At 50.4% G+C, this 18,055-nt stretch overlaps 1 protein-coding gene across 3 annotated transcripts in view; it reads right to left on the reverse strand.

Annotated features, from left to right (window-relative positions):
- Positions 1 to 18,055, reverse strand: part of SLC1A4 (solute carrier family 1 member 4) — an 85,660-nt gene that overhangs the window by 2,333 nt on the left and 65,272 nt on the right. For 2 of the 3 annotated variants that reach the window (XM_045294144.1, XM_004710176.2), the window contains exons 2-7: positions 10,404 to 10,446; positions 8,481 to 8,543; positions 4,922 to 5,088; positions 3,001 to 3,234; positions 2,001 to 2,195; positions 1,601 to 1,735 (exon numbers count right to left, since the gene is read on the reverse strand). In XM_045294144.1, coding sequence (XP_045150079.1) covers positions 1,601 to 1,735; positions 2,001 to 2,195; positions 3,001 to 3,234; positions 4,922 to 5,088; positions 8,481 to 8,525 — 776 coding nt within the window. In that variant the 5' untranslated portion in view covers positions 8,526 to 8,543; positions 10,404 to 10,446. Of the gene's footprint in view, positions 1 to 1,600; positions 1,736 to 2,000; positions 2,196 to 3,000; positions 3,235 to 4,921; positions 5,089 to 8,480; positions 8,544 to 10,403; positions 10,447 to 13,132; positions 13,257 to 18,055 lie in introns of those variants that run through there. The other variant, XM_045294145.1, reaches the window with a different exon arrangement.

The following is an 18,055-nucleotide window of genomic DNA, read 5'->3' on the forward strand; positions in this document are numbered from 1 at the left end:
GGGTTTTTTTTTTTGTTTTTTTTTTTATGTGCAATGCCTCTGTGTAGACATTACGTCTAACTGAGAGGAGGGCACACGCTGCTTTGTGTCTGGTTGTTTGTTTGTTTTGCGCCCCACTCATGATACAGTGGGAAGTCCTCCCTTCCCCTCCCCAGCGTCGCTTGTCACTGTCTCATCTCACATGCATTCCACAGCTGCTTGCCCACACGGCCTCCCTGCCTCACAGCCAGAGGGTTCCTCCTCTGTCCAGAGATGAGCCCAGTGGCCACCCTCCAGTCCCCGGCAGCCACAGGCCGTGCTGTGCCCCCTCTGAAGAGGGGGAAACTGTGAACTCGCCCCAGGGTGCGGAGGAGGCTGGGAATGAATCAGAGGCCCTTCGCCGTGGCTGGGGCAGGCGGGTCTGGCTGTGCCCATTTCCCCGTGCAGAAGAGGCGGCTGGCTGAGGAAGAGGCGGCTGGCTGTGGACCACCTGCTCTGGTCCTGCCCAACTTCTGAGTGGAGGGACCATGTGCCCTCTGAGGAGCTGTCTGGACCGAGGGGCTCTCTGCTGCACAAATCCCCTTCATCGCACTGAGGGGCCCTAAGGGCTCTGTGAGGTTACGTCAAGACTCCAGGGTTCACGGAAGAAAAAGATGAAAAAGGAAGCTGGAAAGGACCACCCCAGCCCCCATGGGCAGAGCTCCAGCTCAGCGCAGGGGCTTGGCTCTCGGCTACCTCATTCCTAGCTCCCACTGGCTTGGCCGTGACCGCTAGCTACCATGTGTCCCGTTCTCCGGTTTTGTGCACAGGGCATGCACTGCCTCCTACTATCGCCAGCACAACCTGGTGGAGATGCCCCCACAGTGGGGCCTCAAAACTGGAAATACAGGAGAAAGGAGTTTTCCTACAAACTTTTGGAAGCGTCCTCACATTGTTCCCATTGTATCAATGAGAAACTTGAAGCACAGAACAGTTAACCTCGCCTGGGGACTCCAGAGTGATACCAGAACTTGAACCCAGGCCTTTGGACGGCAGGGCTCCGTGTTCAGCGCTACGCTCACCGAGCGCTGCGGTCAGTGTCTCGGCCAACCTTCCTACAATACTGCTCTAGGCTATCGCGAGCTCAGGGCACCGACACACACACACACACACAGGTCTGAACTTTTAAAGAGGCCCAGGAGACGGTGGCCCTTCCAGTCCCTGGGCCTACCTACCCCGAGAGCCCCAGCCTGGCTCTGGTGATATTTCATGGGGATTTGATTCAACAGGACACTCCTGCATGAAACAAGGACTCTATTTTAAGTTTCTCTGTGTGACCCCAAAGGAGACCTGGTGCCGTATAGGGGTTATGTGTTGGGCTGCTATCCGCAGGCCAGCCGTGCGAAGTCACCAGCTGCTCCATGGGAGAAAGACGAGGCTTTCAGCTCCCGTAAAGATGGACGGCGGCGGAAGCCCCTGGGGGCAGTTCTGCTCTGTCCTGTAGGCTTGCTGTGAGTCGGAAAGGGCTCAGGAGCAGTCAGTTTGGTTTGCTGGCCTGGCCCTCAGGCCTAGCAGGGCGCCAGGCTCACGTAGGGGAGATCTGCTCTCCCAAGCACAGGCCCCCTTGGGACGGGATACTCACACAATCCAGTCCACAGCCAGGATCAGAGAGAGGTCCTGCGTGGGCAGCCCGATGGCCTCCAGGATAATGGCGATGGTGAGGACCCCTCCAGCGGGCACACCTGCTGCCCCAACACTGGACGCAGTGGCGGTCACTCTGTGGGATGGCAAAGCAGGGCCATTAGTGCAGTGCCCGGGAGAAACGGCAAGCACGCCAGCCAGGGCTTGGACACCCCCTCAGTCAGACATCCTGTCAGCTGGGCCCCTCAGACACAGCCCACCTGGCTGGCAGGGAGCTCGCACTGTCCCCAGTTCCCGCACGGTGACCCCGAGGATGGTTTTCATGAGGTGGCTGAGAGGACATCACGGGAAGGCCGCAGGTTTTGCCCCACGCCGAAGGGAGAGGGGCAGGAGGCACTCACAGGATGGTGAAGATCTGTCCGGCGTTCAGCTGCACGTTGTTCAGTTGGGCGATGAACACCGTGGCCACGCACTGGAAGATGGCGGCGCCGTCCATGTTCACGGTGGCCCCGATGGGAAGGATGAACCTGCTGATCCGCTTGTCGACACCGTTGTTTTCTTCGATGCACTTCATCATGGAGGGGAGGGTAGCCGAGCTAGAAATGGGAGACGGAAAGTTGGAAAACCAACCAGAAGGCACAGGGCAGTCCCTTCCAGGTGGGCTCGCACATCTCTCTCATCTATAAGGCTCGATGAGGAAGCCTTGGCACCATCCCAGTTTGGGGTAGACTTCCCTCGGGAAAGAGAAAGGGCCCACGTGTTTCAAAGTTTTCTGTCCCAAAACGGGCAGGTTTGTGAACTCCCAAAGTGTTCCAATTAGGACCCGCTGGGTTCCCCTGTTCTGTTATTTACTTGCGCTCACCTGTAGTGGGAGATTCTCAAGAGCCCCACAGCGCGCCCTCCTGCCAAGTGTTCTCCAGACGACCGAGAACCGTGCCTTCTATCTCTGCGTCTGGCTTACTTCCTCTCTGGAATGTTGCTTCCCCGAAAAGGAACGTGCAAACTAGGACTCCCGCCCCGCCCCACCCCACCCCTCCACTTCTCCCCTCGGAGGCCAACCAGCAGAAAAGGCTCTCAGAATTGGCAGAGAGTGACAGGTAAGTAGGGAGGCATGAACTGTCCAGTTAAGAACAGGCTCTCCTCTCTCCAACTGGTTCTGCAAATCCTGCCCAAGCTGGCTGTGCCCCTGAGAACCAGGGCTGGTTCTGTCTAGGGTGGATAAAACATGGCTCCCTAATTTTCTTTTTACAGTTTTATTGGCACATAATCCACATATCATACAATTCAATAGTTCAATCATATCAAGAAGAACTGTATAATCATTACCCTAATCAACTTTAGAACATTTTCTTTCTTCCTTTATTTTTTATCGTGGCAGGGGGACACCCCAAACCCACTCACCTGGAACAGGTAGCAAAGGCTGTGGCAAACGGCGTGAGGAGGCCTAGCAGGAACCGGAAGGGGTTTTTTCGGGTAAACAGGAAGTAAATAAGGGGCAGGACGATCCCGCCGTGGATGAAATGGCCCAGGATCGACGCAAAGATGTATTTGCCCAGGCTGGTCACCAGCACAATGATGTCTTTCATTTCCACAATCTTGCTCCCAACCAGGAACATGATGCCCACGGGCACGTACCTAGGACAGAAGCACAGGGACTTGTCAGTGGGCACGGGGACAGGGAGCCTAGGACACTCAGACTCTCCTGAGACAGAACACAGGGCCTCCCAATGGCTCCCATCGCTCCCTTGGGAAACCCTGAGGAACAGGAAGGAAAGAGCACACCAGCCCATTTGACAGGCCGTGAAACTGAGTTCAATGAAGATGCTCCCTCACCCAGGGCACTGGAAAGCAGCCCTGGTGATGTCAGGGGTTAGACATTGGGTTGCTAACCAAAAGGCCAGCAGTTCAAAACCCCCAGTCACCAGTGGAGACTGATGATCTTGGGAGCCCCTAGGGGCAGCTGTCCAGTCTCACTGAGTGTGTTTTGATGGGGATGGAGTTAGGGCCAGAACTCAGCCTTTTCCCCCCTTTCTCAGCAGATGGATGCTCTCAGCAGTGGGGACTGACTCCCAGGTGGAAAGGCAGGAAGCTCAAGATCAAAGGCTCCAGGCACTGTGGGCCTGACACTCAGCTTTGCTCTTGCCTGTCCTGCGACTTGGAAACACCAAAGACCAACACCTACTCCACCAAATCCCCGTGGGACAAAAGTGAGCCGCAGCAGGGGCTTTTGTGAAGGAGTTTTAAGGCCTTTGTGGTTTGGAACATAGGAATCTGTGGGGAAAAGCCATGAACAATGACAGGCCGGGGACCCTTTAAGATTGCGAGGATTTTTTAAATGGCAGGACTGGAGGGAGGAAGGCAGGGAGAACTCTTACTTACAGGAACTACAAAGAACAGACGCTTGGGATCTAAAACAAACTGAGCAAGGGTTTGATAGCTCTTGGCTTTACTCAGGTGTACATTTCAATGAGATGGGTAGTTAACAGTCCACGAGGAACCCCGTGATGCTGTCTCGGAGAACCATTACACTGCTACCTGCAAGGTCTGGAGTTCAAATCCACCATCCACTCCTTGGAGGAAAGATGAGGCTGTCTGTTCCCATAAAGATTGACAGCATTCAGGGTGCAGTATAGCACCAACGAAACATACAACTTTCCTCTAGTTCTTTTATGCTTCCTCGCAACCCCCCTCCCACTATCATGACCCCAATTCTACCTTACAAATCCAGCTAGACCAGAGCATGTACACTGGTACAGATAAGAGGTCACAACACAGGGAATCCAGGACAGATAACCCCCTCAGGAACAATAATGAGTTAATGATACTAGGAGGATAAGGGAAAGGTGGGGGGAGAAGAGGGGAACCGATCACAATGATCGACATATAACCCCCTCCCAGAGAGACAGACAACAGAAAAGTGGGTGAAGGGAGACAGCGGTTGGTGTAAGACATGAAAAAAATAGTAAATTATAAATTACCAAGGGTTCATGAGGGAAGGAGTGTGGGGGAGGGGGGGAAATGAGCTGATACCAAGGGCTCAAGTAGAAAGAAAATGTTTTGAAAAGGATGATGGCAATATATGTACAAATGTGCTTGATGGATGGATGGATGGATGGATGGATGGATGGATAGTGATAATAGCTGTAAGAGCCCCCAATCAAAAAAAGATTTGATAGCGTTGGAAATCCTTTGTAAGGTCAAGACCAGCTCTCAGTGCATCAACCAATACAGAGCCCTGGGCCGGGCGGGCCGGGAGAACCACACTGGCAGGTGGCGTCTGGTGGAGAAAAGAGAGGAGGGGACGAGGCGGTGCAGCACTCACCACATGATCCAGGAGACCAGCACCATGGTGGCCTCGTTGAAGGCATTGAAGAAACGGATGAGCTCTTCTCCTTCGGAGCCCAGTTTCTTCAGGGCCACTCCTAACATCAGGGCAAAAAGGACCAATCCCAAAATGTTCATCCCTTTGATCTCGGTGGCAATGGGGATCTACACGACCAGAGGGGAGAGAACACCACAGAGGAGTGAGACCCGAGGAGGGAAACTGGCGTGTTTCTACTAGCCTGAAACCCAGCGCCCAGCATGGGACAACGGCTCGTGCTCTCTTTAACCGACAGAGTAGGTGAGGGAATCCACTGGAAAATGGCACACAAAGTCGACAGATGAAAACCTCATCTAGTGCATGCTACACCAGCTGTTCAAAGACGGCAGAGGCACAGAACCGGGAGCCTCCTGTTGGGGGACACAGTAAAAGGCGGTGGGGACCTCAGGTGGTTCCTTCTAAGAGAATGACTAAATCCTCAGTCAGGGCTGTAGCTTTGCTTCCTAAAGGCCAACACACGTTTCTGTCGCCAGGCCCTTCCTGTAGATGCTGAGCTGTCTCGTTTCACCACAGAGGTTCAGGATCAGACGCGCTTTCTCAGCGCACTTCTGGAAATCCCTGATTTAGAAACGGACAGACATAATCCAGTCTGAATTTTTTTCCACCAGCGGTACTAGCTGTCTCACAGTACGCATTGGACAAACTTCTCACCCCACTGTACCCACGCAGCTACGGCTTTCTGGATGGAAACGTATGTTGTTGGCCTGGTGAAAACAGGGAGGATGTTCTCACCCTGGACCCCAGCTTAGTCCAGCCTCTGACAGCAACTAACTTCTCGAGCTTTGTGTTCTCAGTCTGCAGGACGAAGCAAACCGAGTTGAACTAGTAGCTTTCGATGTTTACATTTTGGGAAGTAGAACTCTTCCGTCAGAGAAAGAAAGGCCTTCTATCCCTGAGAGACAAGAGGTGTCGGGTGGCTGGACGGACCTCGTCCTCCCCCCAACAACTCTGTGGGGCAGTCTGGAATCATCCTTGAGGGGCCGCGCCTCTCCTGGCTCTAACAGAGTCTACGTCCTGGCCACAAGTGCCACAGAGACTGAGACTCGTCCAGTGCTGGCAAGTAGCAGATGACAATGGGTGACAGTGAATGGCAGCGGTCACAAGGGGACTCTCCACCAAACAGGAGTCAGGGTTCCACGTTGTCGCCTTTGCTAGAAGTGCCCAGAAGCATGTTTGCCCAATGAAATGACCAGATAGGCTTCCAAAGTCGTTTCTGATTTTGGAGTTAGCCGGACAGAACTAGGTGACCGGTATGATCCACACGAAAGGCACTCTTGTGATGATTCCAGGGGGTCTTTTGTGGGAGGGCAGTCTAGCCTCCTGCTTCCGGCAGTGTTGTTCTTACAATTTCACGTTAACATCATAGACAATAAGACGCCTGACTGTCACTGCTCTCTCTTGACTAATTGAAGCTATAGTTTCAAGAGCTGGGGAATTGTATATATATTTTGATATTTTCACATTTCCCTGTACAGAGCAGGGCTTTGTCTGAGGGCACGGAATCTGTTTAATGAGTGAAGGACTCAAAGCCTACGAGGTAGGCGCCCACAGCAAGGTACCGCAGGGGATCAAAGGGGACCTGGAAGATGTTCTTGGGCCATTGCGTCTCCAACTTTTCACTGTGTCACTCACAAGCCATGCTCAGAGGATGGTCTGTCTTGACAGTCTTGGAGCCCCGGGAATGAGGGAGGGGACAGCATCACTCTTTCCCACAGGTCCTGTGTGCTGCTGGCTGACACCCACAGTGGAGGCAAGCACACGCCCTCGGGAGATGGAGCTCCTGGGTCACCTGCATTTCCATTGGGGGGGTGGGGGGCCAGGGTAGCGAGTAACTGCTGTGTTTGCCCTACAACCTTCTCTAAGAGCCAGAGGGTGGAGAACAGCTCTCCTGTTCAATCAAGGCCAACTTAGCATCCCCTCGGGAGTGCTGGAATGTGCAGTGGTATTTTTGGTTGTCATAATGCTTGCGGGGTCTTACTGGGAAACGGAGGGGGCAGGGTGCCAGGCCACTGAGTGACCTGCAATGCCCAGCAGCCCCCCAACCCCCCCCCCCAGCTCCGGCAGCTGTCACACAGCTGACACCTGTGATACCTGTCACCTGAGCTGAGTGTGAACTCCACTGCATGCATAAACACAGCTTCTTATGTGCATTGTTTTCATCCACAATAGATTTTTTTCAGGGAAGGCTACGTCGATGTAACCTGAACGGACTGTACTATATTTTGGTCTGAACTTTACGAAGTACCGTCTGTCCTTTAGTGCCAATAATATCCAAGTCATCGGTACCACTTATGTCTATCCACCTGTAGCCACTGCATTCAGAGTGGCCATGCATACATATGTCAATATGTCCATAGGAGTCCTCATAGCAGAGTCATTATGAATTGGGCTCCTAACCGCAAGGTCAGCAGTTCAACACACCCGCCGCTCCATGGGAGAAAGATGAGGCTTTTTACTCCCATCAGGACTTAAGTCTCAGAAACCCACAGGACAGATCAAGTCTGCCCTAGCGGGTCACTAAGACTCAGCAGTGAGTTCAGTAATATACCTATATGGTTACGTACATATACGGTATTTGTCCCTTATTTCAAAATGCTCCCCTAAAAAAGTACCAACAAAGTTCAACTGAATTCTCTCTGTTGACTCAAAGCTGTCAAGTTGATTCTGACTCATGGGGACGCTAGAGGGACAGCGTAGGACTGCCCCGCAGGTCTCCAAGGCTGTCTGTCATCTGCATGGACAGACCAGACGGCTTCCTCATTCCCCTAGAGAGCAGCTGGTGGGCTCAAATTGCTGACCTTTTGGTTAACAGCCAACCACTTAACCACTGCACTACCAGAGCCCTTAACATTCTCTTACTGCGTTTAACCCCAAGTTATTCATGGTAACAAACAGCTGAAAACTTTGTTATACTTCTTGACATAGCTGTGCTTTTACATAGCAAAATACAAATTGTTTCCTAAGACTCTTATTTCCCCATTATGTTGTCCTAAAGAAAAATGAGTATCGGTGAACTCACCTATTAGTGAATCACAGGATGGCATAGTGGTTATGCGTTGGGCTGCTAACCGGAAGGTCGGCAGTTTGAACCTACCAGCTGCTCTGAGGGATAAATATGAGGCTTTCTATTCCCGTCAAGAGTGACAGTCTCAGAAACCCACAGGGACAGTTCTCCTCCCTCCTACAGGGCTGCCATGAGCCGGTGAGGTTGGGTCCGTTGTCAGAGTCACTGAAGGGGTGCTAGGGAATGTGTGGGACAGAAAGGCATGTTCGCTCCAATTGGATGTGAGTGCTCCACTTTGGATCCGAGGGCGATGGAAGCTGCGTGCACTGGTGTGGACAAGCGGCCCGCCTAGCAGGCCCAGGTTGTGTTTCAGGCAGCCTGGTCAAGCCCAACGTTCGAAACCCTGCTGAGGTAGAAGGAGCAGCAGCATCACACAGGCTCCTGCCGTGAAGAACCCGATTTGCTTTATCAATGCTTTTCGGAAGTGATCTTTACCTTTTCAATGGTGACATTGCCCAAGCTGGTGTTGTACTTCACCATTTTGTAATCGGTTGCGTACTGTGAGCGAGAAAGAGAAAAACACCTGTTGTCAGTTCACAGGGGCTGTGGGGCCTCTGGTTCCCTGCAGCATCACATCCCTGTCCTGAGCAGCCCTCACCTGCTGCCTGCTAACTGTCACAAAGTTACATGAAGACCAAGTAGCCTCCGGTGATGTTAAAGACCCAGAGAAGCAGGGCGGCTCTCTGAACGCCCCCGGGCAGTGGCGAGGGAGTGTGTACTTTCAGGCCGCAAGCAGCTGCCAGTTTTTCTTATTTAAAGAGCCTACCCCGGGCTCCCAGATGCAAAAGTTCCCTTTGTAATGTCCCCTTTGTTCCAGAACTGACTGGAGTGGCATGCCTTCCAGCATCTGTTTCTAATCTGGCCGGGGCAGCCACTCTCGGAGGGAAGGAAGGCATGGGAGGCCGGGGAGACTGACTCACGTCTCCCGACTTCGCTCCCTCCTGCCCAGGGCACCGGGGCTCCCTGGACGGCAGGCACCCAGTGGAACCGGTTATGACACGCCGCCCCCCACCCCCAATCCCTTGTGGAGGCGCCGGTTCCTGAACTGTCTGTGCTGGAGTCTGTTAAGAGCTGCAGCTCCAAGCCTGCCATCCACAGATGGAGGTTGTAGGAGAAGCAAAACTCACACTACCATCTCCTCCCTCATAGTGTACGTACACACACACACACACACACAGATACTTGCATGTATATAAAAAAAGGCACACTTGTGCTTCTATTCATATGAAAAAAAGAAAACAAAACCCAAAGGAGAAGCTTTAAACAGAAACAGTAAAGTTTTGCTGAAAAACGGCCAACAGTGCAGACAACCTCATCTAGACATTTCTATTGTTTTCCTGTGGCTCCGGGGACATTACTTGCAGCATCGCTGAAAGCAGGGAGGGACGAGAAGCAGCATGAATAAGCCATCCACTGAGAGAGGACAGCGCTGGGCCGTTCTCAGAACTCCCTACAGCCACCAGCCACCGTGCAGAAGGCACGAGTGACATGAGACCACGGTTCCCGAATGCCTGCCTTGTGAAAGGGCGTTGTGGGGAGTGAGCGCATTCTGTTTGTAAAACACGCATGTGTACATGCATAGAATCGCCTATGCTACGGTGCGGACAATGAACCGCTCGAGGGAGTGATGGTTACTAGCTGCTGTAGGTATCCTGGTGGCGTAGTGGTCATGCGGTGGGCTACTAACCTTAAGGGCAGCAGTTCAGAAACCACCAGCAACCCCGAGGGCGAAAGACAGGGCTCTCTACTCCTGTTAAGAGTTACAGTCTCAGAAACCCACAGGGGCAGTTCTACTCTGTCTGAAAGGGCTGCTTTGAGTCAGCAGTGAGGGTGGTGTTGATTTGAACTCCCGGTGAGTAGGAGGGGGCTGCCCTGGGGTCTTCATGGCAGAGGCCTTTCAGAAGCAGAATGCCAAGCCTGTCTTCCGAGAGTCTCTGTGCGGTTTTGAATGCCCAGCCTTTTGGTTCGGAGTAACGGATGATTTTTATTTTCTTCCACTTTTGGGGTATTTCTTATTTTGTATTTTGTAATGAGCACCCATGCTACTTCACATGCTACTTTTATAGCCAGGGTGGGAAGAAAAAAAATAAAAGATTAAAGTGTAGTTTTTAAACTCTGAAATATTTAGGAGCTACCCACAATATGACTTGAGGGGATTCCTGCGATGATGTGAAAAGGTGCTGGAAGAGTGATGAGCTTTTAGAGGTTCTGTTGTCTGCTATGTTTTGCTGTTTCTTACACACTGAGGGCCAGTGTTACCAAGTTTTGTTACAGTGTTGCCCCCACCCCACCCCACAGCAGTCTCTGTAACACCCCGCACCCCAGCTTTCACCTTGCAGCCAAGCATAGGAACCGTACCGTTTGGAAAGCGGCCACCACTAGATTCGAAGGAAACAGGTTTCTGTTGGAAAAGAGATCCTACTGTTAGTATTCTGAAAATGTAACATTCCAAGTATCCACTTTCTGATGCAGATTCTGAGTGGCCTGACTTGGTCTCTCTCTATCACACCCAGGGCCTTGGCTGCTGGGCCATGAGAAACGCTGAGGGCACCAGTTCTCCCCTCCTCTCCCCCATGGCCCTCCTGGATGTTCAGTCTGGGTCCAACGGAACCAGAGTCATGGCACCATTTAACTTACCCCTGACCGAGGAGCTAACGTCAGCAGTTCGAACCCTCAGTGACTCCTGGGAGAAAGACAAGGCTTTCTACTCCTGTAAAGAGTTCACAGTCTGGGAAACACGCAGGGAGCGATCTACCTCGTCCTATGGGGTGGCTCGGAGTCAGAAGGGCATTGATGGCAGTGAGCTGGGTTTTTGTTTGGAAGGGCTCCTGCAGTGGTCAGGGGCACTGCCCACTACAGCTGGGAGGCATTTCTGGGATTGGAGGGAGTGGGTGGGGAGGGGGTAGGGAAGGAAAGGCCAGGGGCCAGCCTTCATCCTCCGATGTGAGGCCAAGTCCTGAACAATCCATTGTCTCAAGGCCTGTGTGGATGAATATGGTGTAGATGAAAACCGAAGCCTAGACTAACTTTAGAGCAAAGTGATTTTTGGGGGGCTGGGGGTGTGGGGTGTGGCAGGGAGACACGGCAGGCATGTGTGTGTGGGGGGTGAGGTGGGAGTGGTGTCACAGTCTGAACAGACACTGAATTTACCAGGAGTGCAACCACCATGTAAATCATGGGAGGATTATTTATGATTTTGTTCAGAATATTTCTAAAAGTTCATCTTTCTGGAAATCATACCACCAGTGGCAATTGTTGGATCTGAGTCCTTAATTCCATGCACTAGTATCGTGTGCCAGCCTCCATTTATAGCCCTGTCACCAGTAGACTCAGGAACCAAGCCCCTGGCTGTCAAGTCGATTCTGCTATAGGGAGAGTAGAACTGCCTCATCTTTCTCCTGCAGAGCAGGCTAGTGGACTTGAACTGCTGACTTTGTAGTTAGCAGCCCAACCTGTCACTATGCCACGGAGGCTCCTTATCCCATCAATGTGATTCCAAATTCAGAAGCAAGCATCCTGTTTTAGAACGTTCTACTGGTTTAGAGCATTCACATACCAAACCAAACTCAACGCCATCGAGTTGATTCGGACAGGATGGAACTGCCGCTGTGGGTTTCTGAGACTATAACTCTACAGGAGGCAGGCCCCTCGTCTTTCTCCCAGAGGGGCTGGTGGTTTCGAACTGCTGACCTTGTGGTTAGCAGCCCACTGAGTAGCCACTAGACTACTAGAGTCCAGTACATTATTTTATGATAAATTATTTTCCTTTTGTCTTTTTTGTTACAAGAACGTCAATGCTGATTGTTTTGAAATTATTTGTCTATAGGCAAAATCTGATTGTGCACTTAACTTCAGGAAGAAAGGTATTAGAGAGTATTTTCTGTACTTTTTCTGAGAGGGAAAGAACGGATTGAATTGAGGTACATTTTGAAGCAACATCTAACCATGCCAACAGCTTCTTTGCAGGGTTTCCTTTGGATCCGGGTCTGGGCTGGGTGTCCAGCACGCAACCATTTGCTACCCACACACTTTCAAGAAAAGTCTGATAACATCTAGAAGGGCCAGAGACTCGTCCCTGATCATCTGTGCCAGACGACCTGCTAATTCTGACTGCTGAGGTTGGGCAGTTCCGCCAGGACTAGAGTCTCTAGTTAACTCTTCGCAGCACATCCGATTTCACAGGGAAACAAGACTCTGAGATGGCCTAGTGACCCCACCCAGGATTCACACCCTTGAGACATTCCCCCCCCTTCAGCGTAGGTAGGACCAGTGGCTGGCTTCTACCCAGTATGGTACAGCAAAGGCTGTCCATTCTGTGAGTTGGTTACTCAAGATGGTGATTCGATTTTGCTCATAGACGCTTCATAGGCTGCTGGGCTTGCCTGCTTTGATGAAACCATCTGCTATGCTGGAGGGGCCCATGGGGCAAGACACTGAGGGTGGCCTCCAGCCAAACAGCCAGCTAGGGACGGAGGGCCCCTAAAGGAACCACAAAGAACCACTCTTAAGGAACCATATTCTGCAACAATCCCAGGGGTGGATTCTTCCCCAGCCCAGCCTTCGGATGAGACCCCCATCCCCGATGGACACACTGACCGCAGCCTTGAACCCAGGACTCTTAAACCACAGGCAGATATGGTGAGACAATGAATGTGTGTGGTTCTAAGCTGCTACGTGTGTGGTGTTTTGTCACGCAGCAACAGATAACTCATGCACCTGCCGACAAGGTTTGGTTAATGAAACATTTGACGGATGAAACAACTGCATTAGAACCCGCAGGGTGAGCCACACCCAGAGCAGCCAGCCTCTAGACAGCGTCAACCGGCATTCCCAAGCTTACTATGAAACAGGAATCACCATCGACACAGGATACCTACCACCAGGTACATGCCTGCATTTGGCTGAATTAGCCACTGTAAAATTGTGAACAGAAATTTGATTCCTACCACAAGTATACTTATTTTAAAAATTAGAAAAAAAATTTAAAGGTAGCAACAGAATAGTCACTTGTATTGGCTGTTCTTTAGCATGTAGGCGAATAGCAGCTATATGTAGCTGTTATTTGCATTTTAACGCAACTTTCTTACGTATTTCAATCTTGTGGGAGAGGCTTGGTCTCTCATTTCCATTCGCTCTGTTGGAGGATGAAGTGACCCCATACCGAGGCTCCTATGTCCACTCTGTGCGCACTCTCAATAGTTCCAAGACTGAGAGGCCTGGGAAGTTAAGGAAAGAGCCAGCTTAGAAGCATCCACCAGCCCCTCGGGGAACAGGTTTTCCCTGTAAAGACCTCATATCCATCAGAGATTAGCAGATTCCACTTCTGATGTGCCTAACACCTTTCCCACAGCGCCTAGAAGCACTCTCTTCCAAAGAGCACACACACTATTTGTTTAAACCCTGCAGCCTGGCCTGCTTGGTCTCTGCAGGACAGGGAAAGCCTAGACTTGTTACCCAGTACAAGCTCCCCCAGAACAGGATTTTTAGTCCAAACAGTCACTGTTCTTGGACCGTCCGCACCACCTAGTGTACAAACCCAGTGGGGAAACAGGGGTGAGGGCACTCCTGGGGCAAAAGACCAGCTTCACCGCCCCCCCCCCCCAAATAAAAATTCCAAGTTCCTAAAAAGGTCTGGATGTGTTCTGGCAGCTTCTCACAAATTACAATCTGGCCCAGCAATTCTGGCTCTTTAGGCGAGACTTGAAAACATATGCCAGCAGCAAGGGCCTGCACATGTCATGGGGTGATAATGCCACGCTCGCACGAGGGGACATCCGCACAATGGAACGAACGCTCCTCCATCAATCTCACCTCGCTGCCGTCCGGGGGTCCTGCCTCACGGCTACAGTAAAACAGAGCTCAGAAAAGATATACCCAAGAACAAGGCTAGTCCCCACAGCCCTGCTGAGCCCAGGGAGCCAGAGACAAAGCAGAAGGTATATGGAATGATTCCAGTGTTGGCGCAGGCTAGAAAGAGCAAAAGTAATCTGCCGGGACAGAGAGAAAATCACCTTCCTGTGGCCAGGGGTGAGAGAGCTGGGAAGGCTGAGAAGTTGTGTGTGTGTGTACACACACACATGCACGCACGCCTGAGAGAGATAGAGCGAGCACGTGCACACTGGGAGGTGGGGGGGGGCAGTGTTCAAAGCAAGTATACACTTGCCACAACTTGGTAAACTTTGCTTTTTGCAAACTGCAAGCAGGGAGCATCTTGCTGTACGTAAATCACAGCTGAAAATAGTCTAGTAAGAGGGGAGGAGGGGGGAAGATAACTGAACTGGGAAGGAGATTTATTTTCCAATGCAAAGATAGATAGATGCTTGTGACCAGACTTCCTGGTTTGAGACAGATAGGCATCCCAAGACAGTGCCCCTTACAAATCTGGAACTGCCTACCTAGCCCCAGAGATCACAGCCATCTGAACACGCGACAGGCCCGTAACAATAACACCCAAGGAGATAGTCACCATCCTCATGAAACAAAAGGTGCACACATGATAGAGAAACAACTTGGCTCTTTGTAAACTTTCATCCAAGCCACTACAAATAAGACAGCAGCACTAATAAAGTAATAACCTACAAAGCAATTTTTTTTTGAGGTTACATCCTTTCAATGATATGACTGAACTTCCTTTCAAATCTATACCTGGGCATTCAGATACCAACCTACAGAAAGGAATTAGCTGGGGCCTGTTAGCAGAAACACAACCCAACTCACTACCCACTGAACTGATTCCAACTCTGTGGCAGGACAGACCTGCCCCAGTGTGTTTCTGAGACTGACTCTTTTCTCGGGTGGAGCAGCTGGTGGTTTCCAAGTGCTGACCTTGCAGTTGACAGTCCCAATGCATAACCCACTGAGCCACCAGGGCTCCTGGCAACTGCTAAACGCTCGCATCCTTCAATTGGCTCCTGTGGTTGCCAGTGCGCTCTGAGCACCAGTGCTGCAAGGCTCTACCTCTACCTCACTCCTGCCCTGTTGGGTCACCAGGAGACAGCCTCGACTTAATGGCAGTGAGTGCCTGTTCTGCTCCAACAACTGCCTCTGGACCCATGTACAGGTTTCACAGGAGCACGAGGAAGTGTTCTAGAAATCCCATTCTTCTCACTGTTCTCCAGTGTGGTGTGCTTGACAGCCAAATGCGGTTGCATCGTCAAGAAAACACAAGTAACTTTCTTTCTGGAATTCTCTGCTTATAGTCAAGATCCATCTACGGATATCTGATACCCTTCATTCCACTTTCTCATCTGAATCTGGCTTGAATTTCTGGCAGCTCCCTGTTGATGGACTGCTGCAAAATCTGACTTGCCTGTGATATTAACTATCCCGTTCTGTAATTTGTAGACTAGGTCGGTTCACCTTTTGGGGGAATGGGTACAAATAGCGTTTTCTTCTAGTCAGCTGGACAGGTCTCTTCCTACTTTTTGGGGGCACAGGCAAATGAGTGCTTCCAATGCTTCCCCAATTTGTTGAAACCCTTCTATTGGCCTTCTCTCAATTCCTGGGACCTGCAGTGCAGCTTGGTCTTCCTTCGGTACCACTAGTTCTTGATGACATGCTACCTCTTGAAAGGGTTGAAAGTCAACCAATTCTTTCTGGTTTAGTGACTATGTTTTAAGATGTGCTGAGTGTTCTTCCAGTTTAGTCTTCTAACTTTAGGTCTGTGCACATTTTGTTGTGATATTTTGTCTTCTTGAGCAGCTCTTTAAAATATTCTGCTCATCTCGGCTTCATCATCTTCCATGTGCCTTAGCTACGCTACAATTAAGAGCAAGTTTCAGAGTCTCTTCTGACAACCACTTGGACCTTTTCTTTCTTTCCTGTCTTTTTAATCACCTTTACTTTCTTCATGTGTGATGTTCTGATGTCATCCCACAGCTCATCAGGGCTTTTGTCACTAGTGTTCAATGTGTCAGATCTGTTTTTGAGGTGTGCTCTATAAATGCTGGTGAAATATACTCATGGCCTTATTTTGGCTCTCATGGACTTGCTTTAATTTTCTTTAACTTCAACCTGAACATACATTTGAGTAATTGCTAGTCTGTTCCACAGGTCTCTGGTCTCGTTTTGGCTGCTAATATTAAACTTCTCCATTGTCTCTTCCCACAAACGTAGTCAATTTGATTCCTGTGTATGCCATCTGGCAAGGCCCATGTATAGTCACCATTTACGTCGCTGAAAAAAGTATTTGTAATGAAGGAGTTGTTGGCCTTGCCAAACTCTTATCTTGTGATCTCCAGCTTGATTTCTATCAAGGCCCTTTCCCAACTGCTGTGCCTTCCTCTTTGTTTCCAACTTTCTCATTCCAATCGCCAGTAATTTTCAATGCATCTTGACTTTGTGTTTGGTGAATTTCAGCCTGCAGAAGCTAATCAAATTCTTCAATTTCTTCATCACTAGCTTTAGTGGTTGGTGGGTAAATCTGCATAACAAATGTGGTGAGTGCAACAGAGTTTGAAATTTTACTTATAGTTAAAATAAATAAATTTAAATAGCCACATGCAACTAGTGGCTGTCCTCTGGGATGGTGCAGTCGGCGTTCAGATCCAGAGTCTGGAAACGGGACGGACGAGCCACGTCTGCAGATCACTGGATACACTGGGTGTTAGGGATCTCCTCGCCAACAAGCTCACCCTCCCTTTCAGGATCTCAAATGTGCCCCCTTTCTGGGTTATTTGATCCTGAGAGAGACTGGGATTACCAACCACCAAATAGCCATTAGCCCAACGTTTCTCAAATCCGAGCAGGCATGTGTTGGCTCCAAATCAGCATTTTGTAAACAATGAGCTGCAGCATGCGCACAGGAGGCAGCTCCCACGTTCCATGCTGTACGGAGCTTGTTTTGGTGTGTGTACGTGTCGTAGGGAGGAGGGGGCAGTGCCTGTGGACGCCACGGTGTCAAATGGACTTCTTTATCACGGGTCACGGCCAAACACACTTCCCAAACTGCTGAGACTGTACTATTATGTCCAGCCCCAAGTCTGAGTAAATCTAGAAAGAATGAATGGACCAGTCTTTCCAGAGAATCCTTGGATACTAACAACAACCAAACAAACAGGGGAACTGGTGGGAGCTGAGGCTGAACTGGCAGAAACAGAACGGCTGTCAAACTGCCCTATGGACTCACACAGCCCACACGGGAAAGACTTCCAAAAAACTTCCCACCTTTGCATCTGAAACCGTCTGTTCTTCTGAGCCTATTGTCAGGAGTGGAATGCATTTCCCTCTTCTATATGAGAAGAATGTAAAACAATTTGCTTTTGTTTAGGTAGAGCTATATCTTTTTTTAATCCCAGAACAGTTTGTTTTCATTTAAGTTCAAAAGTACCACATTTATGGCACCTTCAAAGGGCTGTCAGAACAGGACGGGGCACAGTGCATATGCTTGATAAATGTTTATCATCCTTAGTATTTATTGTTACAGAGCCAGTTAATGAGGACATGCCCCTTCAGATCTTGGTACCCCCCATGAGGCTGGGAACAGAGGAGGGGCTGAAGGTGGTGGGTTCACACCATGGGGAGGGGATGAATCCACCCTCTTTTTAAAAAGGTCCATATCTAGTTTTAGATTCCTGTCGGAAAGGCTAGTGCTGAGCTCCTGGGGTGTAGAGGCTTGCTGGGAAACCAGGGTAAGAACAGTGTTCTTTCTTGATACCAAGTAGCCTTCGACAGGCTCTGAGAAGCTGGAGCACACTGGGCTATAGATGAGCAAGGCACCCCAAAATAAACTCATTTCACGCTCGTCACCATTAGAGGCAGGCGATGCTCCCTATCACTCACCTCAGTGGACAGCTCGGGAATCGGAGGTCCAGAGAGGTTACATGACTGACTAGCAGAGAGGAGAGCTGGGATTGGAACCCAGGGAGCTGGCTTTTGTGTCTGCTGTCAATCAGATACTGAAGCCACCTTTGGGAGGTTTTGCTCTTCTCAGTCTGAAATATTCAGGTATTCTCCTAGAGAGTAGAAGGAATGAGTACTAATCTTCTAAATATATATATCCCCTTTAGGGA

Source organism: Echinops telfairi, unplaced genomic scaffold (assembly GCF_000313985.2).
Source record: "Echinops telfairi isolate 266 unplaced genomic scaffold, ASM31398v2 ScPeMD7_2573;HRSCAF=3158, whole genome shotgun sequence".
NCBI lineage: Eukaryota > Metazoa > Chordata > Mammalia > Afrosoricida > Tenrecidae > Echinops > Echinops telfairi.